At 49.6% G+C, this 24,889-nt stretch overlaps 1 protein-coding gene and 1 pseudogene across 8 annotated transcripts in view; both read left to right on the top strand.

Annotated features, from left to right (window-relative positions):
• Nucleotides 1-6,000: 6,000 nt before the first annotated feature.
• The window catches only part of DLG3 (discs large MAGUK scaffold protein 3), a 57,361-nt gene continuing 38,472 nt past the window's right edge, over nucleotides 6,001-24,889 (top strand). For 4 of the 8 annotated variants that reach the window (XM_009197774.4, XM_009197773.4, XM_009197771.4 and 1 more), the window contains exons 1-10: nucleotides 6,001-6,730; nucleotides 9,744-9,797; nucleotides 10,075-10,125; nucleotides 10,521-10,645; nucleotides 10,852-11,021; nucleotides 11,331-11,467; nucleotides 11,801-11,945; nucleotides 13,030-13,189; nucleotides 14,826-14,982; nucleotides 15,403-15,505. In XM_009197774.4, the coding sequence (XP_009196038.1) occupies nucleotides 6,374-6,730; nucleotides 9,744-9,797; nucleotides 10,075-10,125; nucleotides 10,521-10,645; nucleotides 10,852-11,021; nucleotides 11,331-11,467; nucleotides 11,801-11,945; nucleotides 13,030-13,189; nucleotides 14,826-14,982; nucleotides 15,403-15,505 (1,459 nt within the window). In that variant the 5' untranslated portion in view covers nucleotides 6,001-6,373. Of the gene's footprint in view, nucleotides 6,731-9,743; nucleotides 9,798-10,074; nucleotides 10,126-10,520; nucleotides 10,646-10,851; nucleotides 11,022-11,330; nucleotides 11,468-11,800; nucleotides 11,946-13,029; nucleotides 13,190-13,470; nucleotides 13,945-14,825; nucleotides 14,983-15,402; nucleotides 15,506-16,287; nucleotides 16,455-24,889 lie in introns of those variants that run through there. The other 4 variants (XM_003917843.5, XM_009197772.4, XM_003917845.5 and 1 more) reach the window with 3 other exon arrangements.
• LOC116272320 lies at nucleotides 12,041-12,202 on the top strand (annotated as a pseudogene).

Genomic DNA, 24,889 nt, shown 5'->3' with positions numbered 1-24,889 from the left:
TCAGCCTCCCGAGTAGCTGGGACTACAGGCGCCAGCCACCTCGCCCGGCTAGTTTTTTGTATTTTTTAGTAGAGACGGGGTTTCACCGTGTTAGCCAGGATGGTCTCGATCTCCTGACCTCGTGATCCGCCCGTCTCGGCCTCCCAAAGTGCTGGGATTACAGGCTTGAGCCACCGCGCCCGGCCTAATGTAGTTAATTTTTAAAAAAAGATGGACCCAGTTAGAATAGACACACCTCTCCCTATTCCTCACACTAAGTACAGCTAAAACTCTGGACATTATATATAAGACAAACATAAGAAGACTATGAAAGAAGAGGAAGGGGGCAGACTAACTAGGAACCCCAGTGACCTGAACTCGAGGTGATGAGTTCCCTGGGTTTTCTTGTTGCATCAAATATTCCAGACCAGGTACTGGAGAAGCCAGCAGCCTGGAAATGCCAATGGGCACAGACAAAAAAAAAAATGTAAACACCAATAACTGGCCTGTTCTCTCTAGCCATAAGACCAGGAAATGGAGTTTGGCCAGACAGAAAACTCTTAGACAGTAACCACCCACTGCAACCACACACCACAGGAAAAAAAAAACAACAACAAACTGTAGCTGCACCCAAGCCAGCAAAGGCCAAGTAGATAACCCAGAGTTTCACTCTGGCCAGGCTCCCCCGTACTCTGGGGTAGTGTCAGAGAAGGCTGAGTATACAGCCTAAACTTCCATCCCCAAGGGATAACAAGACCCCCTTCCTGTTGGGTGGTGTCAGTGTCAGAGGAGGCCTGGTGGTGAGTCAGGACTTTCACCACAACATATCATTTAGTGAGGCCACTAGCCTCCCTCTCCTCCCCTCCCAAAATCTCTCTACCTCCTGACTGTGGTGTTAGTGGAAGCCCACCTGGGGAACAGTAAAAAGGCACTTCTGCCCCTTCCAGCTAGGGAGGCATCAGTGGAGGCCTAATAGGGAGCTGGAATTTTTACCCCTGCACGGTAAAAAGGAGAAGCCCCCACTACACCTACCAACCAAGGCCAAGGAAGGAAATTGAACTTGAACCTCTACCTGTCAGTAACCAGGCAGTGGCCCTTTCCTCTGATGAAAATGGTGTCAGAAGAAGCCTACCAAAAACAAAAGATGTAAATGAAATCCAGAGTCTCATACTATAATATCCAGAAATTCCCAGGATGCAATAAAAATCATTCCATATCTAAGCCCAGCACCTATAGTCCCAGTTACTCAGGAGGCTGAGTTGGGAGAATCACTTGAGCCCAGGAGTTCAAGGTCAACTTGGGCAATGTAGTGAGACCCTGTGTCTTTAAAAAAAAAAAAAATTCACTCATTATACCAAGAACCAGGAGACCTTCAATTTGAATGAGAGAGAGAAAGATTTCAACTATCTGACAAAGATTCTAAAGTGGCCAACAGAAAAAAAAAATGCTTCTATGAGCAATCTATGAGCAATTACAAACAAGGTTAAAACAAATTTAAAAAATAGCAAGTCTTGGCAAATAAATAAGAGATATAATGAAGAATCAAATAAAACTTTAGAACAAACTATAATAACCAAACTAAAAAACTCAGTGGATGAGCTCAAAAGGAGGATGGAGAGGACAGAGAAAAGAATCAGTGAACATAAAGATAGAACATTAGAAATTACCCGATCTGAACAACAATGAGAAAATAATAGACTTAAAAAGAAATGAACAGAGTTGGGCACAGTGGCTCATGCCTGTAATCTCAGCACTTTGGGAGGCTGAGATGGGCAGATCACTTGAGCCCAGGAGTTCAAGACCAGCTTGGGCAACATGGCGAAACCCTGTCTCTACTAAAAATACAAAAATTAGCTGGATGTGGTGATGCACACCTGTAGTCCCAGCTACTAAGGAGGCTGAAGTGGGAGGATCACCTGAGCTTCGGAGATCGGGGCTGTAGTAAGCTGTGATTGTGCCACTGCAGTCTAGCTTGGGTGACAAAATGAAACCCAGTCTCAAAGAAAAAAAAAATGAACAGAGCCTTAGGGATGCTTGGGACTATAACAAAGGACTTAACATTTACGTAATTGGAGATGTGGAAGAGGAAGAGAAAGAGCATGGGGCTAAAAAAAATTACTCAAGAAATAATGGCTGAAAATTTGGAAAAAGACATAAATGAACAGGTTCAAGAGGTTGAACAAACCCCAAATAGGATAAACTCAAATTCACCCCAAGGCACACTATAATCAAACTTCTGAAAACTAAAGATGGGAAACTTGAAAGCAGCAAGAGAGAAACAGCACCTTACCTACAGAGGAAAAGGAATTCAAATGTGGCCAGGCACAGTGGCTAATACCTGTAATTCCAATACTTTGGGAGGCCAAGGCGGGAAGATTACCCAAGGCCAGGAGTTTGAGACCAGCCTGGGTAACATAATGAGACCTCGTCTCTACTAAAAATAAAAAAATTAACCAGGCGTGGTGTGCACCTGTAGTTCCACCTACTCAGGAGCCTGCTTGGGAGACTGAGACAGGAGGATCACTTTCAGGCCAGGAGTTTCGAGGCTGCAGTGAACTATGGTCACACCACTGCACTCCAGCCTGCTATATCTGGTGAAAATATCCTTCAGAAATGAGGGGGAAATCAAGACATTCTCAGACAAAGGAAAGCTAAGAGAATTTCTTGCCAGCAAACAAAGAATGGCTAAAGGAAGTTATCAAAACTTACAGATGAATAATGGAACCATTTACATGTAACGAAACTTACATGTAAATGGTTCAGAAAAAGGGATAGATAGATAGATAGATAGATAGATAGATAGATAGATAGAGCATTAGCTGGGCATGGTGGCACACACCTGTAGTCCCAGCCACTTGTGAGGCTGAGGTGGGAGGATTGCTTGAGCCCAGGAGTTTGAGGTTGCAGTGAGCCATGATCACACCCCTGCACTCTAGCCTGAGTGAGTGAGCAACACCTACTGTTCAAAAAATATAGATAGATGGATAGATACATAGATACATAGATACAGCAAATATAACAAGTCAAAACAAGTCAAATTGTTGACTTGATAAGGAAGACATACAGTGGTGCCCACCGTATTATTCTTCCAATATTTTAGTATGTTTGTAAATTTTCATTTTAAAAAATGTTGGAGAGGATATGTGGAGGATAGATATATGATAAAGCAAGCATAGCAAAATGTTAATGAGAATCCTGGGCGGTGGGTAATTGGGTGTTCACTGTAAAATTCTTTGAATTTTTCTGTATGTTTGAAAACTTTCATATTAAACTGTGGGGGCAAAAAACTTGAAAAAAAATCACAACTTGGTATCCTCCCCTACCTTTCCCAATCCGTCTTACTGTGCTCTACTTTTTCTTTTTTCCATGGCACTTATCACCATATACACAGCAGGTCTTTGAATAATGTTGTTTTCTTCAACATCATTTTGTTATAACATTGATGAGGGGAAAAAAAAAAAAAAACTAAAACGATTCCTGGCCAGAGCCACTGTCTGTGTGGAGTTTGCACACTCTCCCCATGTATGTGTGGGTTTTCTCCGGGTATTCCAGGGTACTGCGCTTCCTCCCACATCCCAGTGCACGTTAGGTGAATTGGCATGTCTAAATTGTCCCAGTGTGAGTGAGTGTGGGTGTGTATGTAAGTGCACCCTGTGATGGAATGGCATCCTGTCCAAGATTGGTTCCTGCCCTGTACCTTGAGCTGCTGTGATAGGCTCTGGCCACCCTTGACCCTGAACTGAAATAAGCAGATTGAAAAATGAATGAATGGATGGATGGATGCATGGAAGGATGGATAGATGGATGGATGGATGAATACAAAGTATTGTAAAATAAAAATGTGTAAAGTAGTTGATAATCATACAAATGCACAATAAACTATGAGGTAAGAAAGTGCTCATCGAGTCCATCATATTCGTGATTGTTTGCTTTTGAACTGCATGGTGGTAGGGAGGTGCTCCTTACAATTTTCACTTTGCATACATTTATTCCTTGGTTCAACCCACCACCACTTCCACTGCTGTCACTCACTGGTTCACCAAAAATTAGGTAATTATTTACTTATTTTCATTAATCTTTCTATATGTGTGCATAGCTCATATTTATTTCAATGTTTAATATCAGAAGTGTTTTGGGTCTTTATTTAGAAGCTTGGTGATGTTTTGTGACCAGAAATATGCCATAGGAACTTAGCTCTTGTTTATATTAATTAGCCTATGGTAAAATTGGTTTTGTTATGTGTTCAGTTAGTCACAGTTTCCAAGGATCTACCAACAACATTAAATGAGGACCTATTGTACTACATAATTCACTTATTTATTGTGTTTATTTTTATCTGTGTCCTCTCACTAGGCGGTAAGCTCCCCAAGGGCAGGGATTTGTTCTGTTTGTTCTGTTTTATTTTGTTTGCTGCTATATCCCCAAATCCTACAACAGTGTCTGGCACATAGCAAGTGTTCCATGCATATTTGTTGAATTAAGAGTGAATCTCTGAGGGCCGGGCATGGTGGATCACACCTGTAATCCCAGCGCTTTGGGAGGCCAAGGTGGGTGGATCACTTGACGTCGGGAGTTCGAAACCAGCCTGGCCAACATGATGAAACCCTGTCTCTACAAAGAAAATACAAAAATTAGCCGGGCATGGTGGCAGGAGCCTGTAGTCCTGGCTACTCAGGAGGCTGAGGCAGGAGAATCGTTTGAACCTGGGAAGCTGCGGTTGCAATGAACTGAGATTACACCACTGCACTCCGGCCTGGGTGACAGAATGAGAATCCATCTCAAAAAAAAAAAAAAAAAAGAAAAAAGAAAAAGAAAAAGAAAAGAAAAGAATCTCTGTATCCCTAATACCTAGGTCAAGGTCTTGCATGGAGTAGGTGCTCAATGAATATTTGCTGAATTGAACTGAGATGTAAATTCTGCAGGAGAACTTAGAATAGACCTGTCGTACTAGAGTGGTTCACAGCATGGACTCTGGAGTCAAATAATCAGGATTTGCATCCTGATTCTGTCACTTCCAGCTGTGTTACCTAGCTGTGTTAATATCTTTGAGCCTCAATTTCTCATTGGTAAAATGAAGATAATAATAGCATCAGCTTGGTAGGATTTGGGTTTGCATGTTATGCACTTAGGACATTGTAAAGACCCAATAATTGGTAGCTAAAAACAAAACAAGAACTGCAAAAAAGATAGTCTTTCATGTACGTCATCCTTCCTCCATTCCCCCGACAAGCTGAGCCAGGAGAAGGTAAGGAGATGTCCTTGGACAAGTATTCCTAAGCTCAATTCCAGACCCACAGAAGGGTTTCTCTCCTTCAAATCCCTTCTTACCTTTTCACCTGTCCTGGACTCTCATCTTGATATCCTGAAGTTCCTTCCCCCATCATAACAATGCAGGGGTGGAGTGGAGGAGATAGGGGTTTGTGGGCCAGGGACAAGGACTTAGAGCTTTGTGTTAATCCCTGTTCTAGGGTTGAGTTCCTTACTGGTGATGGTAGAAGGTCAAGTGTGAGGTCACAGTAATTTCAGGGACTAGAGATAGAACAATAGTCTTGTGGAGGAGGTATTGACAGGACAGCGGGCCTCATATGCTGCTTTCTTCCTTGGTCCCCTGTAAGAGAAAGCACCTCCCTCACTCTGCTCCAACGTCCCTTCTGTCCATCCTGCTACCTCGTCTTTACTTCTGGTGGCCCCAGCTCAGAGCAAGCCTGGGGACCCATTGAGCATCTTCCTGCAACTCCCTCTTGGAAGTGGGATGGGGTGGAGTGGGCAGAGGACAGGCTAAAATTGGCGATATAAGGGCACAAGATCGGGTGCCTGAGCTCTCTGGTGGCCCACGTCCTCTGCCCCCACCTTAGGGCCAACAGTTCCCTAGACACTGGGGGAGCTGGGGCTGAGCCTGGGGGCGCCACTGCCTCTGTTCCTTTAAGGAGCCGCTGTTTAGCATTCCTACCGCTGCCGCTGCCGCTGCCTGCCTCTGCGCGCTGATTGGCTGGAATCAACTGAGAAGGGAGCCAGGGAGAGATGCTCTTGACTCCACTCAGATCCATCCTGGGGACCAGAGCAGAAGCGGTCCTCACAGCACCCAGTCTCTGCTTGAGCTCCCGCTTCTTCTTTGCCGCTGGGCCTCGGCCCAGGAGCCACGACCGGCGACACGGAGCCGCCAGTGCTGGAGGGGGAGCCGTGGGTGCGGGGCAGCGTGGGGGCTGAGGCCCCGGGACGCCCGCCCGGCCCCAGGCCCCGCTCAGCCCGGGCGCCCCCACGGGTGCCCCCCCCTTCTTGGTCCGAGCAGTGTGAGTGTGCCCGGGAGCCCGGCGGCGGCGGCGGTGGCGGCGGCAGTGGCGGCGGCGTGGAAACCGGCGTCGGCTGGGGGGTCCGAGCCGCGGGGGGCAGTGCCATGCACAAGCACCAGCACTGCTGTAAGTGCCCTGAGTGCTATGAGGTGACCCGCCTGGCCGCCCTGCGGCGCCTCGAGCCTCCGGGCTACGGGGACTGGCAGGTCCCCGACCCCTACGGGCCAGGTGGGGGCAACGGCGCCAGCGCGGGTTATGGGGGCTACAGCTCGCAGACCTTGCCCTCGCAGGCGGGGGCCACCCCCACCCCTCGCACCAAGGCCAAGCTCATCCCCACCGGCCGGGATGTGGGGCCGGTGCCTCCTAAGCCAGTCCCGGGCAAGAGCACCCCCAAACTCAACGGCAGCGGCCCCAGCTGGTGGCCAGAGTGCACCTGTACCAACCGGGACTGGTATGAGCAGGTATGGACCAGCGGCGGGGGGAGAGGTGGGGCAACCCAGGAGGGCTGGAGAGTGGGGGCCTAGAGGCCTGGGATGCAGTAGGGGTCGCTGGGGCTCCAAGCCTGTGGACCCCAAGCCTTAGCATTGCAGCTGGGCAAAGAGAGGTGGTGGGAAATGTGTGGTTCCCTGTGTGTGTCTGTTTGGGGGTCTCCATTAGAAGGAGATTGGGAGGAGCCGTGTGTGTCAGGGGGTAAGGGCATGGCGGAGGGGCACATTTTCCTGTGTGGGGGAATTGGGTTTGTCTCTGTGGGGGTTTGGCAGTGTCTCTGTGTCTGGCAGGGGGCGGGAGGTTCTGCGGGGGCTGTGTGTGGTGTGTGTCTCCACAGGAGGGGAGGAGGGGGCATGGTGCTCTGCGTAGGGGGGACATATGTGTGTGTATGTATGTTGGGGTGTGTGGAGGAAGACAGTGGAGCTGCCGGGAATCCGTGTGGAGGAGCCCATGTGCCTGGCTCACTGAGCTTCATCCCTCGATGCCATGAGTCCCTCTCCGTCCCAGTCCCTTTGTGTGTGGATGTGCACATGGATGTGTGGAGATGTCACTCTGAATGTGGAGAGGTCTCTGTAGAGGAGGCTGCAGGGATGGCTGTGTTTGTGTGTGTGGCTACATGTATATGTGTGTGAGCATGTGGCTGCAAGAGTGTGCACGCGTGTGCCTGGTGTGTGTGTGTGTGTGTGTGTGTGTGTTGTCTCTGGTGAGAGGCGATTGACAGGCAAGGGAGGGGAGAGGAAGGAGGCGAGAGACACGTCCCAAGCAAGGCTGAGAGGCTGCTGAGAAGGACAGACTCTTTTGTCCAAGCAGCTCTGAAGTGTGTGTGCCGGGGTGGGGTGGCGGGCGGGGGGGAGATCTGAAGGAACTGAAGCAAGCTTCCTTGCTCTAGAGCAGGCATGGTGCCTGGAGCCGGCAAGGGGCAGCTGCCCTGGTGCAGGGACTGGCCCCAGTGGGGCATGTCCCCCTTGGGTACCTCCAGATGTGAGAGGGCTTAGCCCCCCCAGCCTTGACTTGGCACAGCTTGGGAGCCCCTGGGTGCTGGGCACAACTCCGGCTTCCACTCCCAGCCTAAACTGCCAGCTTAGAAAATGGAAGGAGCATCTGTGGGAGAAGCAGCAAAATGGAGGCTGGGCTGGCAGAGCCAGGTCCCTGGCACGCAAGGCGGAGGGCCTGTCTGGTTATCTGGCTCTGCAGCTCCTAGGATGGGGAGAGAGGAAGAGGAGACTTTGCTGTTGAGGGCAGGTGATGACTTCCCCAAGCTGGTGACCGTTCTGGCTGCCTCTGCCCTCTGGGGATAGGATGTGCTCTCACTCAGAGGCAAAGGTGGGGACTTCCTGGGGAGAAGAGCCCTCGGTTCTGGCCTTCTGTCTGTCCACACTTACTGCTTCCCCACATCCCTTGCCTTGGCCTCTTACCCTTTCCAGCGAGTCCCTCTCTCTCCTTTGCCCCCTCTGTCCTGGAGGCCTTTCCCTTGCAAACACCCTCTTATGCTTGTCCTGCCTGGCTGGGAGACAGGTGGCAATCCCAGGCTGGGCCAATTGGCCAAGGTTTCTTTGCCAGGGCTGATCCCTGGATGGCTCTTGGCCCTGAGAACAAGGTCCCTGAGTAGGGGTGGGAGCTAGAGGGTGTACCACTGGGAACGGGAAGCCTCTGGGTACCACTTGGGCTGGGCTTGAGGCCTGGCTTGTCACATGTGGGCACACATGGTACACCAAATGCACACAAGAGCCACATGGGTGTCCTTTTGCTTGTGTCTGTTGCATGGTACTTAAGGCAGCTGTATTGGTTTCGGGTCTCTAAAGAGCCTTCAGTTCTTCTTCCTGGGGTCACAGACCAGGGTAAGGCTGCAGCTGGAGTCCTCCCACCAACTCCCACAGCTGTAGGGCCAGCCCAGAAATGGTGGAGGCATGACAAGCTAGTCCTCTCCCCCTCTCCTCCTCTCTGCTTCTTGAAGCCAAAGCTGTGTGGGGTGGAGGTGGGATGGGGGAAGCAGAGCAGGACATGTGGAGGAGCCCCCACCCTGGTTTCCAGCTCCCCGCTTCTGAGGAGGAGGCCAGAGGTCAGGGAAGGGACAACATAGCCAGAGAAAGGTGGGGGAGGGGTGCCAGGATACCTGGGGAGACAGGCAAGAGGGCTTTTCCATTCTTGGAGGTAAGAGTGAGAGCTAGCAGGCAGGTGCTGCTTGTATGTCCAGAATCACATTTTCACTTGACAAATGGATACACACATGTCCTGTCTGGGAGGCCATCTCTGTGGGTTGGTCAAATCACCCCTGTGTTTCTAACCTCTTCCCTTGCCTCTTCTTGCATGGCTACTGCATATTGAAGACCACGGACTCTGCTGCCAGTCAGTCTGTGGGTCACCAACTTCTCCCTCATGGGGAATCTTGTTTACCTTGCTCCAGTCCCACCCTTGGCTTTGTCTCTGACTCCTGACCAGCTCCCACCCTCACCCTTTCTGCTGAGAAACACGAAGGGCTCAGGGCCAAAAATCCTTTGGTAGAAAATGGATTAGGACTTTGACTCCTTCTGCCTATTTGAGGAATTGGATTCCTGGAGTCCAAGAAGGAGGTATAGAGTGAAGACTCACGAGGTGCTCCAAAGTGGGGCAACTGTCCTTTCTCCCATGAGCTCTGCTGGGGTATGGGGATGAGTGACCAAAACATCAAGGGCCTTAAGAGCTTACTGTAATCAAAAGAACACCTAGAGATCCCATTGCTCTGCCGCTAACTCCCAGTGTGCCCTTAGGCACATCCCATGTCCTCTCTGGGCCTCCGTGTCACCTACTGTCACATGAAGGGGATAGGACAAGATGATGTCTGCTGTCCTTCCAGTTCGGGCACAGTGGGAGTCTATGATCCCCCAGTCAGGGAGAACTGTGGTTCAGAAGGGGAAGGGTTATCTGTCTAGGCCACTGGGTATCCCCTATGGACACTGGGTGTGGCATGGTTTGCCCGCCATGCTCCATCTCTGCCATCCCCCTTAGGCCAGCCCTGCACTCCTCCTAGTGAACCCCGAGGCACTGAAGCCCAGCCTGTCGGTGAGTGCATCACTGGCTGGCTCAGTCTCAGACAATTGATCTGGGCTAAATGAGCGGCTGGGTTTGGCCTGATATGGTTGGAAGCAAAGCAGGGGTGGGGGGTGAGTGGGGAGTGGCCTCTTCCGGGTTAGCCTGTCCTCATCTGTGGCCAAGAGGTGACCTGGGGTGCACTTGGGCTCTTCTACATTGTGGGAGTAGGGGAGGAGGCAGATTGACCAAGGGGCAGATGACTGGAAGGGCAGGGGGCACTGAGGGAATTGCCTGTGTCTCCCCCTAGGTGAATGGCAGCGATGGCATGTTCAAATATGAGGAAATTGTACTTGAGCGGGTGAGTCTGCCAGTGGGGAAAAGCGGAAAGGGAAGGAGAGGGTTGGAGCCAGGAGAGGGGAGACCCCCGAATCATGGTTTCAAGACCCATGGGGGGACCTGCATTAAGAGGATGAAGAAACAGCGGCCCTCAGAGGCCGCTTCACTGCATCAATCAATCAACTCACTAGCAAATATTAATTGACCTTGTTCACTGAGGCCTGGGGTATTGGGGAGGGGATGGGTTTCCCAGAATGGTCAGCAGAGGCTGGGTTTCTGACAAATGTGCCCAGCCTGCCATGGCCCCTTCTGAGACCTGGAGAACTAGCTCTGGGACATAAGGGGAGATGGGGTACCCAGAACTCTCTTTTTTGCCCTCAGAGAGAACAGACTGTGCCTTTCTTCCCACTTCTGCAGGGCAACTCTGGCCTGGGCTTCAGTATTGCAGGTGGCATCGACAATCCCCATGTCCCTGATGACCCTGGCATCTTTATTACCAAGATTATCCCTGGTGGAGCAGCTGCCATGGATGGGAGGCTGGGGTGAGATGGCCTGGAAGCAGGGTTGTGGGTGGCAAGGACAGGATAGAGATGAGGGGAGGAAAGCCTGCCTGGCAGGATGACCCTTCCATTAGCTCTGAGGGCAGGGTGGGAGGGCAGAGGAGGGGAGGAGAGAGAAGTGGGAGGAAGCGGGAGAGGGAGTGGAGGGGTGGGGGCACAGTGTCATGCATCTCGGGCTTCCCCCACAGGGTGAATGACTGTGTGCTGCGGGTGAATGAGGTGGACGTGTCGGAGGTGGTACACAGCCGGGCGGTGGAGGCGCTGAAGGAGGCAGGCCCTGTGGTGCGATTGGTGGTGCGGAGACGACAGCCTCCACCTGAGACCATCATGGAGGTCAACCTGCTCAAAGGGCCCAAAGGTGCGGCCCTCCAGGTTCCTGTGCTCCAGCCAGAGCCCTAGGCCCCAGATCCCATCTGGCCCCACAGGGAATTGGAAGGGAATGGCCTTACTCCTTGCCTGACTCCCCCTGTTCCAACTCACAGCCTACTTTTTTGACCTCAGGCCTCACCCTTACTCATCTGGGGATGGCAGCTTAGTGTTTGGATCCCCCGGAGGGAGCTCCTGTGGGGCCAGTGGGTTGGCTGGGGGAGGGGGCTTGGATTTGGGATCGACAACACTTTAACCTCTCCTTGTGGGCCTCTCCTACCCCCTGCTGGCTTCCACTCAGGCCTGGGTTTCAGCATTGCTGGGGGTATTGGCAACCAGCACATCCCAGGAGACAACAGCATCTACATCACCAAGATCATTGAGGGGGGTGCTGCTCAGAAGGATGGACGCCTACAGATCGGGGACCGGCTGCTGGCGGTGAGACAGACTTCACGGGGATGCCCAAATGGTAGGGTAGGGAGGAGGAGCTCCAGTACCCCTCACTCTGCCTAAACCTCACTCAGGGATGAGGCATCATGGGGGAATTTCAAGAGTTATCATCTGTGTTGTGTTTGCCCAGATACAAAGGCCCTACTTCTTTCTGTGGCCAGGGTCTTGCCCTATCCCCTACTTCCTGCCTCTGCTTCTCACAGCGCTATACTTGGGCCTCTGTTAGCATGCTGTTGAATTTCACTGAAAAGGCATCCCTCGGGTTCCCTGGAGAAGCCTCTCCTTCTCCCAAGTCCCAGCCTGAGGCCTCTCGTCTTCTAGGTGAACAACACCAATCTGCAGGATGTGAGGCACGAGGAAGCTGTGGCCTCACTGAAGAACACATCTGATATGGTGTATTTGAAGGTGGCCAAGCCAGGCAGCCTCCACCTCAACGACATGTACGCTCCCCCTGACTACGCCAGCAGTACGTACTCATCAGCCCCTGTCCCTGGCCTAAAGCTCTGTCCCCTGGTTTCTGGAGGGGAAGAAGTTCATACCCCTTGTTAAGACAGGCCAAGCAGCTTTGCTCAGTGGTGGCACTGTAGCAGCCAATAAGGTTTATCTGAGGTGCCATTAATATTAATTGAAAACTTTACTCAGTGCCCCACCGTGAAGACTTGCCATAGAGTCAGCATTGGCAATTTTTGACAACTTCTATGGACAGTGAATTTTAAAAAGAGGAAAAAGAGAAGCTGCAGAGGATAGTGCACAGAAGTGAGTCCGGATCCCAGGTCTGTCTTTGTTTTTTTGTTTGTTTATTTGAGACAGAGTCTCGCTCTGTTGCCAGGGTGGAGTGCAGTGGCACGATCTTGGCTCACTGCAACCTCCACCTCCCAGGTTCAAGCAATTCTCCTGCCTCAGCCTCCCGAGTAGCTGGGACTACAGGCGCCTGCCACCACGCCTGGCTAATTTTTTGTATTTTTAGTAGAGACGGGGTTTCTCCATGTTGGCCAGGATGGTCTCAATCTCCTGACCTCGTGATCCGCCCGCCTCGGACTCCCAAAATGCTGGGATTACAGGCGTGAACCACCGTGCCCGGCCCCCAGCTCTGTCCCTTAGAGCTGGGTGCCCTTAGACAAGTCCCTTTCACCTGTTTTTTGTTTCCTCTTTGGCAAAAAGGAGCTAATGATGTATGTGCTGCCTTCCTCATAGGACTGCTGCAAGGATCAAATGAGATCATGGATGAGAAAGCCCTTGGAAAACTGTATTAGGCTATAGAGATGTGAGGGATTATTATTAGTCACACCTCTAGTCATGCCTTTCTTTGTAGACTGCCTTGACTTCAGCTCTTTCTAAGACTCACAGGAGTGAGCCAAGGATTTAGAAAGGGACTGCGGAGGAGGAACCCTGGGTGGCGGGTGGATGGAGTGGGGAGGTGCGGCCTGAGGAATCAGCATCCCTGGGTCTCTTTTGCACCTGAAGTGGGGTGTGGGGGAAAGTCCTTGGAGGAGTTTGGGGTACCTGCCTCGACCAGTCTCTGAACTTTTGTCTCCCTTTCTTGATTCCAGCTTTTACTGCCTTGGCTGACAACCACATAAGCCATAATTCCAGCCTGGGTTATCTCGGGGCTGTGGAGAGCAAGGTCAGCTACCCTGCTCCTCCTCAGGTTCCCCCCACCCGCTACTCTCCTATTCCCAGGCACATGCTGGCTGAGGAGGACTTCACCAGGTAAGACCAACCCCCCCCCCCCACTCAACATCCCATTCAATCTACCCAGAAATTGGGGAGGGGAGGAATCCGTTTTTCCGTTTCTGGCCGGCCACAGGCTCCTTGTAGTATGGAAAAGAAGAGGGTAAGACCCTCATCACTCCCGGCTTTGGGGTCCGAGGCCCTCTCTCAGGCCTTGGGGACCTAGAGAGGGACAGAAGTGGCTGCAGGGACAAGTTCTACCATCAGGGGCAGTGCCGAGTGAGTGGCCCCGGTCCAAAAGTGCAGATAAAGAAACGATGGGGTGGAGTGTTTAGGGGGCTGAGGAGGTGAGGGCAGCGGAGTTTCCTGCCCTGAGATAGTTGCAGCCCGCTCTGCTGCAACCATTTCAAATTAGGGAAGAAAGTAGTTCAGCCGGTGAGGCTGGCGGGACTCTGACCGGCCCGGTGGCCTTGCCGGCAACGGCCCCGCCCCGCCCCGCTGGCGGCGGCGGCGGCGGCGGCGGCTGCGCGGGGCCTGGAACTGGTCGGGCCGGCCGGGGTTCCGGGGGACAGGTTTGCAGGGTGGGGCCCGGGAGGCTGGCGGGCAGGCAGCAGTGGAGCCGGAAGGGTAGGCGGCCGGGGGAGAGACAGAGGAGCTATGGAGAGGGCCCGCAAGTTCTCCAAGGGCCCCGGCTTGGCCACGGGCTTGGGCTCCGCCTCCGCTTCGGTCTGGAGGAGGGCTTCGCAGAGGTGGGCCTGGCCGCTCCGCTCCCTGCGGCCCGGAGGGGATGCCAGGTAGGAGTGGAGGGCTAGGAGCAAGAGCATCTGGAACTCAGGGAGGGAGCCTCGCCCCTGAGACTGGGAGCAAGAAAGGAAGAGTCTTGCTTGGGGCTTTGGGCTCCTCCGAGGAAAGATGCTTGTAACAAGTGAAGGCGGTGGGCCGGGAACGTGCCCTGGGAGTTGGGCTGATGGCACTGTGACCTTTTACAGAGGGCTTCGTTAGATGTGGTTAGTTTTACTCGCATTTTTCATGTGCTCGTCTGCTCTCTTCAGTTTGGCTTCTAAACTCCTTTTGGGAACCTGGGGTCCGCCTAAGAACCCAGGCGCTGCAACCCCCTGGGACTACATAGTGTTAGCTGCTGATTAAATATGTTGTTGGGGCAGCAGGTAGGAGGGGTCATAGTTGATGGGTGAAATTTTGAGACTGCAGAAGAGTATCTGTGAAGTAAGTGTGCACTTCCTGTGGATGATGAGTGCAGTCAACCCCAGGGTGACTTCACTGCCCCAACTGCTTCCTCTTCTTGTGGTCCAGGGTCCATCACACGGATTGGTAGGATAGGAGTATCTGGGAAGGAAGAGGACCAGTGAGTGGGCTCTGAGATTTGGTCTCTGAAGTTCAGGGTAGGAATTTGTTGACCCGAGAGAGTAGGGGACTGTCCACTGGGAAGTTGACTGCAAGCCCTTGGAAAGAAGGGAGGGAAGAGGAACTGAAACTTGGCACCTGACAGAACAGCAGCCAAGCAGGTTTCAGGAGACAAAGGGAGGCTCTGGGTATCATACACAGGGAACCACATCCTTACTCCCTGCAGCAAGTATGGACCTTGTTCCAGGCTGGCCCTCAAAGGACAACAGTCCGTATCTACCTAGTCCTTACTCCTCCACTCCTTTCCCACCAGAGAGCCCCGCAAGATCATCCTGCACAAAGGTTCCACAGGCCTGGGCTTCAACATCGTAGGAGGAGAGGATGGAGAAGGCATTTTTGTCTCCTTCATCCTGGCAGGAGGCCCAGCTGACCTGAGTGGGGAGCTGCGCAGGGGAGACCGGATCTTATCGGTGAGGAGACAAAGGAGAGGTGGGAGGATGGGAACTGTGCCAGTGTAAACTGGAGAGCGAGAGACCTTACTTCCTCCGAGGAATGCTTCTTGAGATGAGGGGAGGGCTAAGGACTGGAGAAAACTTATCTTGTTTTTGTAGACATCCTTAGTGACAGGGACCAGGACCAGACTTACCTTTGAGGAGGAAATGAATGCCTCTTGGATCTTAACCCTGATTGGCATTCGACCTTTATGAAGATAATTATTACACTAGAGATGTCGTATCCTTTAGGCCTTGTTTTAGGGGCAAGGTTGGAATATTGGGAAAGGCATCTAAACAGGCTTAGGGATGGGGTACCCATTTCCCTCACGTAACTGCTAGTGCAGAGGACCCCCTTTCTTGCTTTTGGGGTGGCTCACAGCTTCTCTCTTTGGACAGGTGAATGGAGTGAATCTGAGGAATGCAACTCATGAGCAGGCTGCAGCTGCTCTGAAACGGGCCGGCCAGTCAGTCACCATTGTGGCCCAGTACAGACCTGAAGGTAGGAGAAGGGAAGGTGGGAAGAGATGATGTGGGGGAGTTAGACTTACATTACGTGCTGGCTTTTTGCCATCCTAGGTAACAAAGCCACTTGACCAGGTCCCTTCTACCCTAGGGCAGTAACCTCTTCCTCTCTCCTTTTCCTTCTGGATAGGGGTTGGTTTGGGCAGCTTGGAAGCATCAATTAAGGCTGTGCTCAGAGCCTGCTGATGTGGGCTGCAGTGCAGGAGAAGGCCAGTAGTGGGCAGCAGCCTACGGGAAGCAGCATCCAAAGATTAGGGCGATTGGAAAAAGGGGAGGGGGCGGAGGGCCCACAGGAGAAGACAGGGAACTGTGTTCCCTGGAAGAGGAGAGCCGCTCTTGGTTAGAAGGACCTCAGGTAGAAGAGATCCGACCTCTTCAGTGATCTTGGGCCAAACCTCTGTGACCCCCACTCCCCTCCCCTCAAGATGACCGTGAAAGACCCATAAACGCGCTGAAAAGGTGATACCATGCCCTTGGGATAGGCGAGCTGGAGTCTACTCCCTCCGCTCCGGGGGGCCTTCTTTGTATTCTCAGTGAGCAGCCCTTGGCTGGGGCGAATGGGCGGGGCTGGTCATTGCAAATAAAGGCGTTTGATTGGCTAGGGCCAACCGAGGCCCAGGTGCCGAGGTGAGCCGCGGGAAGGCGCGCCCTAGCCTGCGGGCGGGTGGAGTGGCCATTGGCCGGCTGAGCGCGGCCTCCAGCCGCATGCCCCGCCCCCTGACCCAGGAGGAGGGCGGCGGGTGCCCCTCCTTCCCCCACTCGCGCGCCTCAGGCGTCTCCTCCTCCTCCCCCCTCCTTCCCCCTCCTCTCTCCTCCCCTCCTCCCGCGCGCCCCGCTTTGTGTCCGTGGTCTCCCGCGCGGGACGGAGGGACTGGCTGGAGCTGGCGCTTTCTCAGCACTAGACCTGGACTCCGACCCGGCGCCAGGTGAGGTGGGGCGGACGGGGGTCAGGCCCCCTCGCAGTCCCCCCTAACCTCTCTACGGCTCTGTTCTCAGCCTCTTTTCCAACACTGTGTCCCCCAACTCTGCCCTCTCCCCCGAATGCCTTCGTTGCGTGCCCCCAGCCTCCTTCTGAGACCCTCCTCAGGGCCCCTCGGAGCGCCGCGCGGGGCTCTGCTCCCGCTCACCCCACACTGGGCCCAGTCTGGCCTTCACCTCTTGGCCGTCACCTCTCCCCCACCGCGAGCTGTGCCCCCTTCTCGCCCCAGGGCCTCTGTCCTGTCTCAGCCCCCTTCCTGCCGGCTGCTGCGCCCCCAAGCAGCTCCCTAATCCCTTGCCCCAGAGGAATTTTCTAAATCTTCCCCTCCCCCGAAACCCATTTCTCCACCCAACCTGGCCACCTCTGAGAACAGCCGCGAACGGATTGGTATTCTGCCCCCTCCCTTTTGTTTGCAAGGGATTCGTACCATTCCCGACTTCTTTCGCCTCCTCCCCTTTGTCCCCTAGGGCTGCAGCGCCTGGGCTCCTGGGACACCTAGGCCCTGTGGGCCGGTTACTAAGGTGGAAGGGACCGACCTCTCCCTGGCAGGTGCTCTATTTCCGCGATGAGAGGGGGAGAGGCTGGGAGCCCTGTCGCCAAGCTGAGAGGGATGGAAAGCGCCTACCTTTGTCCTTTCCGTTCCCCTCCCCCCATGCTCCTTCAGTGCCTCAAGAGCCTGAAGGGAAAGAATAGAGAGCCTGCGACCTTTTCCACGAGGCTCTTCTGATCGAGGACAGAAGTGTAAGGAGGTAACTCGCAGGAGAGAGAGCTTGTTGGTCTGAGGTAATGGGAAAGAGGGATTCACATGGACACTTTGAGTCATTTCTCTCCTTGTTTGGTTTTCAGCTTACTGATGAGGAACGCACCTTAGGGTTATTGTTTTTTTATGATTTATGTGTGTGCTGTTCGCTTTCCAGTACAGAGCTAACCGTCTGATTTTTATTAGCAACTAATATTTATGCATTTCATGCCCACAACTTAGACAACACAGGTTCTGCAAAGGAAATGGTTTTTCTTGCATATTTGTGTGTGTATGTTGTAGGAGAAATTGATGTTTCTTTCGGTTTTGCTCTCTGATGTTGGGCACATGGAAACAATACTGTGAATGTGTGTGGTGGGGGTATGCTGGATACTAGTGACTACATATTTCTATGACTTGTTGGGGGAATGCAACTGGTTTGCATAAAAGCTGCAAGTTCTCCAGGGTAAGGGGATTCCTGCAGTGTTTATTGCTCTCTGAGCATATTTCTGAGAGTTTATAATGTAGGTTGAGGTGCTGTTTTATGCTAGTTCTTTCTACCACTTGCCAAATAAGGCCTTTCTTCTTTTAGGATTTAGGTGAACCACTGTTGTTAAGGCTCTGCCACCCCAATCAATCTTACTTCCTCCTTTGGTTTGGTAAATCCAACAAGTCCCCAACATGCAAAAGCTTTTATTTTTTCCCCCCCTTTGAAAACAGATCCCTGGAGACTGGTCCAGAGGGACTGTCAAGCATTCTGTGTTGGGCTCTAAATTTTCTTTGATAAAGTGCTAGTTTTTAAAAATAAGGACTCCATGTTGATCAATTTATAAATAAGTGTGGTTCTTCAGAGGATTGCATCACGGTGTATTTACAAAATGAATAATCCAAATACATGTATGTCGGTTGGCAAGAGACTTTGCATGTGATTGGCCAAGTAAGTGTTCATTACTTGAATTTTTTTTCTTTATGTGAACGTGCGAGCTGGAAAGGATCAAGTGGTCCAATTCCCCATACTGAAACAATGACAAGAGAACCAAGATATAACTTGCCTAAGAAGGGAAAGTTACTGAAGGTCAGCATCAGAGGGTCAGCAAATCAGCTTAATCCTGAGGTCTACTAGTTGGGACAGACCATGCTTGTGAACACTTGAGGAACCTAACACCTAGTTAAAAGCGGAGGAGCAGCAAGGAGACTGGGGAAATAACAGAAGAGAGATTAGGAAGAGTGTAAGGGAAAGAAAGATGGACATGGAGGGCAAGGTTAGAGTGATCTCCATGGTGGCCTCTGAGGCGCCCTTGCCAAACCAGTGCAGCCTTTACCTAGATAGCCTTTAGCATGAGAGCTTCAAAAATAGGTTTGACTAATTAGAACAATCAGAGTAAGACAATTTGCCTCCTTTTTAAAATGGTGTTGAGATAGAAGTCATTTACCATACAGTTCCCTCATTTAGGTATATATTTCAGTGGCTTTTAGGTATGATTGTGCCTCCATCACCACAGTAAGTTTTAGAACTTTATTTGTGTGTGCGTGAGACAGTGTCAGGCTCTGTCTCCCAGGCTGGAGTGCAGTAGCACCATCTCAGCTTGCTGCAACCTCCGCCTCTCAAGCTCAAGCCATCCTCCCACCTCAGACTCCTGAGTAGCTGGGACTATAGGTGTGCGCCACTACACCTGGCTAATTTTTGTATTTTTTGTAAAGATGGGGTTTCACCATGTTGCCCAGGCTGGTCTTGAACTCCTGGGCTCAAGCATTCTTCCTGCCTTGGCCTCCCAAAGTGCTGGGATTACAGGTGTGAGCCACCATGCCCAGCCTAATTTTTGTATTTTTAGTAGAAATGGGGGTTTGCCATGTTGCCTAGGCTGGTCTTGAACTCCTGAGCTCAAGCAGTCCACCCACCTCAGCCTCCCAAAGTGCTGGGATCACTGCTTCCGGCCTAGAACATTTTCCTTGCCCCTCTTCTTTTAATACATAAAAGGTGTGCAAGCATTAGAAAGATGATGGGTTTAGGACAATTGCTTCCTAATGTTCCTCCCCTGGACACTTAGGAGGTTGGTGGCAACTTGAGAATGCTCTGTGAAATTCTTTTTTTTTATTTGTTAATTTATTTATAGAAACAGGGTCTTACTATGTTGCCCAGGCTGGCCTCGAACACCTGGCCCAAGTGATCCTCCCACCTCGACGTCCCAAAGCACTGGGATTACAGGCATGAGCCATAATGCCCAGCCAAGATTCTTTCATATATCTGGTTTGCTTAATGTGGGTTTAACCCATAATGAAGTATAGGAACTGTTTCTTTCTATTTGAACTTTGTATTGTGCCTAGCATGGGTGCTTTACAGGTGTTTTTTATGATGAGGCTTTGGAAAATATTAAAATAGAAATAGAAATGCTAAATGATAAGATACCACAGTGAGAGATGCTATTTAATGGTTTCATTCCTGATTGCTCCAAACGGTTGTAGACACAGCAGCCCTACCTGTTAGCTAAAAATAGCATGATGTTCTTGGACATGTATAATACTGCTTAAAATTCAATTGAACATTTAAAGAACTGGCTCTTGGCAAAGGCTCTCTTAAAATCTATTCTAAAATGAAAAATATTTTTCTGTGACTTGTGAAATTGTCCCACCAAAGGAAGGATGGGTTATGTGTTAGAACATTTTGAGCTCTACATTTTCCCTGTAGTGACTTTATGTCAACCTCTGTTTATAAACTGATCTAGTATTTTTCTTGAAAGCTCTTTCGTTTTTAGAGTAGAAACTGATCTCAAAAACAGGAGGTGAGTGAGAAATTGGTCATTAAGGTAGCCTAACTGGGAAATGATCCTTTGTGACCGGTCTTTTCGGGAATGTAAATCCAGGCAGGCTTGGGGGTACAAGGAGTGAGAGAGAATGGGAGTATTTCTGTAAGTCATTTTAAGGTGTGAATAAGCATACTTTTACCATGGAACACCTTTGGGTAAGGCCTGGAAGAGTTAGAAATCAGTGGTAATAATAACTTGAAAGCATAAAAGGGATATTTTCCCCATAACATTTAAGTAACCATTCCATCTCCCCCTTTTTGAGAATGAAGGATGTAAACGTAACTGCTATCCTATCAGCATTGAAAGTACAAAGTTGAGAGTATACCAAGGCAGAGAATCAAAGTTCTGAAATTCCTATTGCCATCCTAAAAGAAGGCAAGGTAAGGAAGAAAGAAAATGATTTCCTATCATCAGCATTTGTACACTGTGAACAATTTGAAGGCAGCTAGTATTACATTTATCTTTGTGTCCCCAGCCCCGAGTATGGAGCCTGGCAAATAGTTTGTTGAATTATTATCTCTGTTTCAGATACTTTTATAAGCACTAATCTTCAGAATATCCCTGTGGATTAGGTGATATTATCCCCATTTTACAAATGAGGAAAGTGAGGGTCGGAGTGGTTGAGTGACTTGCTCAGGGTCACACAGTCTGTAAGGGACAGAATAAAAGTTTGAGTACAGATTTCTGGAGAACTTCTTTGAGTCCAGGGCTTTTGTCACTAGGCCACAACTATCTCCCTACCCAGATACATCTGGCTACAACAGAAGATATCACTCTGAGACTCTTCAAGTGCCAGAAGCTGTCAACAAATGGAGTATAAATGAACTCCCAGGCCGGGCGCGATGGCCGTCACGCCTGTAATCCCAACACTTTGAGAGGCCAAGGCGGGTGGATCAGGAGGTCAAGAGATCGAGACCATCCTGGCCAACATGGTGAAACTCCATCTCTACTAAAAATACAATAATTAGCTGGGTGTGGTGGTATGTGCCTGTAGTACCAGCTACTCAGGAGGCTGAGGCAGGAGAATCGCTTGAACTCGGGAGGTGGAGGTTGCAGTGAGCTGAGATCGTGCCACTACACTCCAGCCTGGTGACAGAGCCAAGACTCCGTCTCGGGGGGAAAGAACTCCCAAATCTCAACTTTTTAGTTTTGATGGCTGTAAACTCCTGCCCCAAAGGAAGAAGTAACTTGAGGGTAGATGGCCTGCTGGGAAGCCTGAGGGAGATCCCTTCTCCTGCAGAAGGAAAGTGGATTTGGGAAGACTACCAGGGAATGATACTGTTGGGGGAACCCCAGGAGGAGCCAAAAGATGGGAGTTGGTTTACCTGACTTAATAGTAAATGTGTGCAGGCTTAAGGATATTAATGGAATAAGCAAGTATTTTTTAATTCTTCAAGGTTAATGGAGTTGTATTTGTCATTCATTTTTTATGATCTTACGATTCACTCATTTAAGAGCTTCAGTGGTTTTCAGAATGTTCACAGAGTTGTGCAACCATCACCGCAATTGATTTTAGAATTTTAATCACCCCTGTACACTTTAGCTGTCACCCTTCATCTCCCCATCCCCCTCATGTCTAAGCAACCACTAATCTATTATACTTTTTGTCTCTGTGGATTTGCAATCTGGACATTGCATATAACTAGATTCATATAATATGTGACTGGCTTCTCTCACTTAGCATAATATTGTCAAGGTTCATCTGTGTTGTACATGTATCAATACTTCATTCCTTTTTATAGCTGAATAATATGTCATTATATGGATATACCACATTTTGTTTGTCGTTTGATGGACATTTGGGTTGTTTCCACTTTTTTGCTGTTATGAATAATGCTCTGTGAACATCTGTGTGCAAGTTTTTGCATGGACATGTTTATATTTCTCTTGAGTATATATACCTGTGAGTGGAACTGCTGGATCGTATGACAACTCTGACCTTTGGTGTAATGGCCAGGCTGCTTTCCACATTTAGGCTGCAACATTTTACATTCCCACCAGTAGTGTGTAAAGGTTCCAATTTCTCCGCATCATCCCCAACACTTGTTATTGTCCGTCTTTTTGATTCTAGCCATCCTGGTAGGTGTGAAGTGGTATCTAATTGTGGTTTTGATTTGAATTTTCCGCCATGGCTAATGTTGCGCATTTTTCATATGCTTATTGTTTGCTGTTCACTTTTGTTTTGCTTGGTCCCCTAATTTGATTCTCTTGATTCTCTCTCTGTTTCCAAATTGACTTGAGACCAGAGCAAGCCAGCTATGTTATTAGGCAACTAGAAAGAACCAGGAAGATAACAGCTTCTCACTCTGACTGCTTTGTGTGCTGGAGGGGTTTAAGGCTTTGGGCATAGATAATTTTAGCTCAGGAATGCTGATCTGATAAAAATGATAGGGCCCACTTTTTTTTTTTTTTTTTTTTTTTTTTTTTTTTTTTTTTTTTTGAGACAGATTCTCGCTCTGTCACCCAGGCTGGAGTCCAGTGGCACAATCTCGACTCACTGCAGCCTCCGCCTCCCAGGTTCAAGGGATTCTCCTCCCTCATCCTCCCAAGTAGCTCTGGGATTACAGGCACCCGCCGTCATGCCCGGCTAATTTTTATATTTTGTAGAGACGAGGTTTCAACATGTTGGCCAGACTGGTCTTGAACTCCTGACCTCAGGTGATCTGCTTGCCTCGGCCTCCCAAAGTGCTGGAATTATAGGCGTGAGCCACCATGCCTGGCCAGGGGCCTACCTTTTTAACAAAAAATTGCTGATTGAGATATAATTCACATGCTACAATGCACTCATTTAAAGAGTACAACAATTTTTACAATTTTTAGAGTTGTGCAACTGTCACCACAATTTTAGAACATATTCACCCCAAAAAGAAGCCCTGACCCCATTAGCAATCACTCCTCATTCCCTGCCCCCCGCCCCCCCCCCCCCCCCCCCAGCCCTAGGCAGGCAACTACCAATCTACTTTCTGTTTTCATAAAGTTGCCTATTCTGGCCAGTTCATAAAAATGAAGTCATGCAATATGTGGTGTTTTGTGCTCGGCTTTTTTTCACTTAGCATAATGTTTTCAAGATTCATGTGTGTTATAGCATGTATTAGTACTTAATTCCTTTTTCTTTCTTTTTCTTTTCTTTTTCTTTTTTTTTTGAGACAGAGTCTTACTCTGTCACCCAGGCTGGAGTGCAGTGGCGTGATCTCAGCTCACTGCAACCTCCGCCTCCCAGGTTCAAGAGATTCTCCTACCTCAGCCTCCTGAGTAGCTGGGACTACAGATGTGCGCCACCATGCCCAGCTATTTTTTGTATTTTTGGTAGCAATGGGATTTCACCATGTTAGCCTGGCTGGTCTCAAACTCCTGACCTCAGGTGATCCACCCACCTCGGCCTCCCAGCCTCCCAAAGTGCTGGGATTACAGGTGCGAGCCACCGTACCCGGCCACTTGATTACTTTTTATGGTTGAACAATATTTCATCCTATGGTTATGCCACATTTTGTCTATCCATTCTTGAGTTGATGGACGTTTGGGTTGTTTCCACCTTTTGACTATTTTGAATATTGCTGCTATGTGAACATGTTTTCAGTTCTCTTAGATAATACATACTTAGGAATAGAATTGGTAGGTCATAGGTAACTTAGTGTTTAGATTTTTGAGGAACTGCCTGGCTTTTTAAAAAAGTAGCTACACCCTTTTAGGCCCAGCCCTGTTCTATATACTTAGAAGAGAAAAAAAATTAAGTTTTCTTTTCAGTTTTGCCCCCTGGAGCTGAACTTCATATGTGTGTGTTTGTTTTGGGCTTTTCTTTGTTCCATGTAACCCAAGGACATGGTGCTAGATTTAGTAAAGCACTCTGTATTTAGCTGGTCAGGTGCTTTCTTGTCTTCGTTAGATGGTTTGAGGCAAAATCCTAGGAGCTTTGGTGTCCGTAAAACATCACTTCTTCCTGATAGGGTAGAATTATTAGAATAACAGTAATGAGAATTAGTTATTTCTTTGTTTTAAATTTTTTTTTGAGACAGAGTTTCACTTTTGTTGCCCAGTCTGGAGTGCAATGGCGCAATCTCAGCTCACTGCAACCTCTGCCTCCTGGGTTCAAGTGATTGTCCTGCCTCAGCCTTCCAAGTAGCTGGGATTACAGGCATGCACCACCACGCCCAGCAAATTTTTTATATCTAGTAGAGATGAAGTTTCATCATGTTGGCAAGGCTGGTCTCGAACTCCTGACCTCAGGTGATCCACCTGCCTCAGCCTCCCAAAGTGCTGGGATTGCAGGCGTGAGCCACTGTGCCAACCCTGAGAATGAGTTATTTCTTACTTAATTGTAGCTTTTTAGGATTTCTCTTTTGTTTAATATGTTGCTTGTTGAAATCTTGACTCTGATATTGACACTATTCCTTTGTTTAAAGCTTTAGTCTTATATTCCACAATAGGGTAATTGTTTTTTGTAAAATATATTGGTTTTGTTCCTTTTATGTAAGAATGTATATATGTATGAAACATATAATATATATATGTGTATATATATAAAATCTTGGCAGAGGAGCCAAGGCCTTGGGTTCTGACTTAAAGTAGCTGAATGATCTTAGACTAGTCAACCTTCCTCTTAGGGACTCAATTTTTTAATCTATAAAATGAGGAGACTGTGCAAAATGATCACTAATGTCTAACTCAAATTCTGTGTCAGATAAGTGGTAGTGAGTTGTGAATTCAATTTACAAGTTCCTATTTGTACCTGGACTCTTTTTTATTGTTTAAATTAGGGATAGGGTCTTGTTGTATTGCCCAGGCTGGTCTTGAACTCTTGGACTCAAGTGATCCACCCACCTTGGCCTCCCAAAGTGCTGG

The sequence above is a fragment of the Papio anubis genome, chromosome X (assembly GCF_008728515.1).
Source record: "Papio anubis isolate 15944 chromosome X, Panubis1.0, whole genome shotgun sequence".
Lineage (NCBI taxonomy): Eukaryota > Metazoa > Chordata > Mammalia > Primates > Cercopithecidae > Papio > Papio anubis.
This window is presented reverse-complemented; position numbering and strand designations above follow the sequence as displayed.